This window comes from Bison bison, unplaced genomic scaffold (genome assembly GCF_000754665.1).
Source record: "Bison bison bison isolate TAMUID 2011002044 unplaced genomic scaffold, Bison_UMD1.0 scf7180017864375, whole genome shotgun sequence".
In the NCBI taxonomy this organism is placed as follows: domain Eukaryota; kingdom Metazoa; phylum Chordata; class Mammalia; order Artiodactyla; family Bovidae; genus Bison; species Bison bison.
Genome location: NW_011494947.1, coordinates 497,005 through 501,976, shown reverse-complemented (window position 1 = coordinate 501,976; position 4,972 = coordinate 497,005). Strand labels below are relative to the sequence as shown.

Below are 4,972 nucleotides of genomic sequence, written 5' to 3'. Positions count from 1 at the left end.
TCCCGCTGGATCCAACCAGCAGAGGCGGAGGTTAGATGGCACAGGGCTGGTCCCACCTAAGGCTTGAGGAGTGAGGCCCTGGAGCCCAGAGGCTCTGGTGAGCCGGGCGCTCGCTGGGGTTCCCCCGTCCATGGCGGCCCCACCTCTGCCGTCAGCTCCGCAGCCGGGCAGTGTCCTTGTTCAGGGTAGAGAAGCGGATCAGCTTCAGGCTGGGGGGCTGGGGCTTCCTGTCGTCCCAGAGGTACTCGGGGGACAGCACCTTGGAGGGCTTGTGCGAGAGGAAGCGGCGGTTCAGGTGGCTCTCCTCCTGGCAGGCTGCCATGATGCCGTTGGCCTTGTCTGCCAGGATGCCCATGTGGCAGCCCCTGGTGAACTCATACACCCTGGCCACCCGCCCCCCGAAGACCGCCCTGCCATAGTAGAAGTCCCCCTCGCCATCTGCCACGAAGGCGGTGGAGACAGGCCGGCGCTCATAGGGGAACTGGTGGCGGGGGACGGTGAAGTAGTCCGGGTGGATGGCAGCCACAAGGTCCCCCAAGGTCTCGGGGCCCCATGGGTTCCGGAATGCCATGTCCACGTCCAGGCAGAAGAGGTAGTCCACCTCCCGGTGCGCCCTCTTGGCGATGTGCACGCTGATGGCCTCCATCCGGCGCATGGAGGCCTCCTCCCACTGGGAGGGCCCGGGGACTGGGATGACACTGAGGCGGCGGCCGGGGCCCAGCGGGACCCGAGGAATGGCCTGGGGGTCGTGAGTGAAGATGTAGTAGTGCACGCGGTACCCCTGCATGAAGAACCGCTCGGCCGACTCCAGGAAGTGCTGGACGAACCGGGCATGCCTGCTGGAGAGGACCCCGTCATGCACCACGGCCTCTGCAGGGCCGCTGCCTGGTCCCCGCTCCGGGTGGGCACACCCCGCGGGGCCCAGGGCTAGGCTGGGGTCCCCCTCCCAGCTTCCTGTCTCAAGAAGTCACTCTGGTCTGCCCCTCGTCTGTCAAGTTCCCCTGATCACAGTACCAACCTCTAGGGACCGTCCTAAGAACGATATCTTGATGATATTCACAGGCTGCACGCCCTGACTTTTCCTGAGCACTTACAAGTGCCAGGCAATGTTCTAAGGGATTACCTCCTGGCCTCACAAACTCCCCGCTTTACAGACAAGGACACTGAGGCTCAGAGAGAAAAAAGGAGTTGAGAATCGGGTAAGTGGCTGCACATCAAGGGGAAGTGAGTGGTGCTGGGTGCTGACTGGGCTGGGGGAGAGGGAGCCCCCCAACTCCAGGTAGGCCATTCATTACCTTTAGTCATCGACCCCCCCCATTGGGGTCCCTCTCTCAGGAGTCCCAGAAAGGAAAGGCCAGGTGGGGTAAGGGAGGAGGAGGGAAAACAGGGGGCGTCCAGAGAGCAGGCAGGCCCGGGGGTGGAGGAGAGAGGGTCCCCAGGGCAGGGCCAGCTCTCTCTTGACCTGCCTGTGGCCTGAGCATGGACCCTCCATTTCTGGGGGCTTGCCATTCCTTTACACCTGCCTGGATGGTTCAGGGGAAGCAGACGGGATGAGGCGGCAAGGTGTCTCCTGACAAAGGCTCCTGGTGCTCCCTCACTGGGCTGCCTCCCCTCCCCGCTTGCATGCCAGGCCCAGACCGCCTCTTTCCTCCAGGAAGCCCTCTCCCACCATCACACTCTGCTCTGTCGCTTCCCACCTGGCACAGCCTCCCTGGTGCCCGGGCAGGGTCCTGTCTCTCCCCAGACCCCACCCCCACCCCCAGCCGCCTACTCACTTTCCCACAGCAAACGCCGTTAGCCCGATGGTCAGGTTCAGTGGCTGGTAGATGTGATGCAGAAGCTCGGCGTTAAAGGTTCCCTCGGAGACGATGGGCGCCAGCCAGGGTGTGAGTGTCAGTAGCTCTGTGGGCCTGGCAGCAGAGGAGGCCGAGGGGGCTGAGACCCTCCCCTGGGGAAAGCCTCCGTCTCATCTTGGTCCTGCCTCCCACGCTGTGTGACCCTGGGCAGCTTCATCCCTGTCTCTGGGCCACCGTATCCTCAAGTGGGGATGATAATAGCTCCTTCCCAGCGAGGGTAAGAGGGCCAGGAGTTACTGCACGTCCAGTGTCTAGAGGAGCCTGGCATTTCTGGGGTCTGCTAAGGGCCTCAGAGATGGGGGTTATCATTCTCATAATTAATCATGGATCGAGCACTGAAGGCACGGTGCTCTGCAGTTTTTTTGGTTTGTTTGTTTGTTTTTGGCTGCGTCGCCTGGCTTGCAGGATCTTAGTTCCCTGACCAGGGAGCGAGTCAGGGTCCTTGGCAGTGAAAGCACAGAGTCCTAGCCACTGGGGCTCTCAGGAATCGCTGCTCTGCATTTTGCCAACCTCATTTCATCTGGTCCTCTGCCCTGTCGAGTGGGTATCACTAACCACCCACCTGTATAGAAGCAGCTCAGAGGAGTCGGGTCACCTACCCAAGATTACACAGCTGGTGACCAAGCTGGACTGGAGCCCAGCTCCCAGAGTGCCCAGACCCCGAGGTCAGCTGACCCCTGCAGCACCCCAGCTTCTACATCAGAGCTTTGCCCCCGACCCCCACCCCCTCGAATCTCCATCCTGCACCCAGGCCCTAATCAACACCTACTTTTGCTCCAGCAGCTTGGGCTGAGGGTACTGTGACCTGCAACCAAGAAGGGCAAATGGTTAAAGGGATGGCAGCCCCCTGCCCTGGGGCCACAGAGGGTGAAAGGACAGGCTGCTTACTGTGCCACGGGCTGGGACGGCTCCTCCTCGTACTGAAGCTTCATGTTGCTGGTGGGAGAGGCGAGACAGGGCCATCAGTGTCGTTAGTAGAGATGCTCAGCAGGGATGGATGAAGCAGGGACAAAACACCCCCACGGGCCAGGCGCCCCCTCCCCCAGGCTCCCTGGCCCCTCCTCCATGGCTCTGCCCGCTCTCTGGGGGCTGGGCTCCTACAGAGGCCATCCATCCAGGGTCCCGTGTGGCAGGGCGGTGATTCCACCTGGTGCCATTTGTCTCTACAGTCTTTTTCGGCTCTGGAAGAGCCTGGGCACCGTGGAGAAGCTTTGAGAAGCTGCAAAGTGAGCCCAGTTCTGCCTCTTTCTAGCCCAGGAGCTCAGACAGACGAGGCTGCAGGTGAGGCGCCTCCGGCTGGAGAGACCCAGGGCTGGACATCCCACTCTTTGGGGTTTTGTCCCCTCTCCCTTAAAGTGGGGACAATAACAGAGTCACTCCGCAGGGTGGAAGTGAGGCCTGGAGACGGGAAAGGCCTGCTCCTCTGACCCAGGGAGCCGGTCAGAGCCACTTCCAGCAGAGGTCTGAGGCTGCCTGTGAGGCTCGGACCACCTGAGGAGGGTGCCTGCCGCTCACCCAGGTCTCTTCATCTATCACCCACGGTGGGCTGGCTTTAGCTTCCCGGAGCTGTGCTGGTGCCTCCGGCTACGCTTTGTGTGTGTGGTAAGATATACAAGACGAAGATTTACCACCTTAACCATTTGAAAGCATAGAGTTCCGGGGCATTAGGTACACTCACGGTGCTGTGCAAACATCACCTCCACCCATCTCTAGAACTTGTTCATCGTCCCCAAATTGAAACTCTCTCCCTGAGATACTGCCTCTCCATCCCTTCTCCCAACCCTTGGTAACTATTATGCTTACTTCCATCTCTGTAAAAAAAATCTTGTTGTTTTTTTTTTTCAATAAGATCTCTATTCATTTTGGCCACGCCATGTGGCCCAACTTGGAATCGAACCTGTGCCCCCTGCATTGGGAGTATGAAGTCTCAACCATTGAACCACCAGGAAGTCCCATTTCTCTATACTAGAGATCTCTTACAAATGAAACCCTACAGTATTTGTCCTATAGTGATTAGCCTATACTCTGGAAGATATATTTTTTAAAGTTGATCCATCAACTTGGCCCTCTGCCTCAGTTCCATACAAACAAGCACATTTCAGGTCCTGCTCAGAAAGTGACAGGACTCTGAGAAGTTGGTCAGAAGTGAGAAGAGGAAAGGGGCCCTCGTCCCACACTTCCCGGCCATCGGTGTCTCCCTTCGCCTCACCAGCCCCGACACGCTCTGCTCTGGCCACATTAAAGAGTCAGACATAAGAACACCAAAGCACAGATGAGCCAGAGCCAAAATAAAAACAGGAACTTCATGTTTCCAGACCTCTGAAGGTAATAACATTGAAAGAAGAAATCCAAATGAACAGAGAGGAAGGTGTGACCATTTAAAACTAACAAAAAAACCTCCAACTGTAATCTGTTTAAAAAACTCAGACTGCAAATAATTTTTAAAAAACTGCAAATAATTAGAAAAAAAAAAGCACCGAGTACTTTCAGCCAAAGGTGGTGATAGAGGACCCACCAACAGGCCAAGCGGGGAGGTGGTGGAGCAGGCAGGTCACCAGAGAGGAAATTCAGTAAATGGGGAGGCGTGGGGCGATGAGGGCCGTGCTCCAAGGAGTGAAATTCAAACCACAGTGCATTTCCCGTCTCTCAAATCAGCAAGGTGTTTAGTTTTTGTTTTTCATGACACCTAATACTTGTAGATACCAAAGCAACATTTCATGCAAAGATGGGCTCGATAAAGGACAGGAATGGTATGGACCTAACAGAAGCAGAAGATATTAAGAAGAGATGGCAAGAATACACAGAAGAACTATACAAAAAAGATCTTCACGACCCAGATAATCATGATGGTGTGATCACTGACCTAGAGCCAGACATCCTGGAATGTGAAGTCAAGTGGGCCTTAGAAAGCATCACTACAAACAAAGCTAGTGGAGGTGATGGAATTCCAGTTGAGCTATTCCAAATCCTGAAAGATGATGCTGTGAAAGCGCTGCACTCAATATGCCAACAAATTTGGAAAACTCAGCAGTGGCCACAGGACTGGAAAAGGTCAGTTTTCATTCCAATCCCAAAGAAAGGCAATGCCAAAGAATGCTCAAACTACCTCACAATTG

General features: G+C 56.2%; 1 protein-coding gene across 4 annotated transcripts in view; it reads right to left on the bottom strand.

Moving 5' to 3' along the window:
• Positions 1 to 6: 6 nt before the first annotated feature.
• GBGT1 (globoside alpha-1,3-N-acetylgalactosaminyltransferase 1) overlaps positions 7 to 4,972 on the bottom strand; it is an 8,846-nt gene continuing 3,880 nt past the window's right edge. For 2 of the 4 annotated variants that reach the window (XM_010856757.1, XM_010856759.1), the window contains 4 exons: positions 2,745 to 2,792; positions 2,626 to 2,661; positions 1,776 to 1,910; positions 7 to 839 (listed from right to left, as the gene is read on the bottom strand). In XM_010856757.1, coding sequence (XP_010855059.1) covers positions 152 to 839; positions 1,776 to 1,910; positions 2,626 to 2,661; positions 2,745 to 2,792 — 907 coding nt within the window. In that variant the 3' untranslated portion in view covers positions 7 to 151. The remainder of the gene's footprint in view (positions 840 to 1,775; positions 1,911 to 2,625; positions 2,662 to 2,744; positions 2,793 to 4,972) is intronic. The other 2 variants (XM_010856758.1, XM_010856760.1) reach the window with 2 other exon arrangements.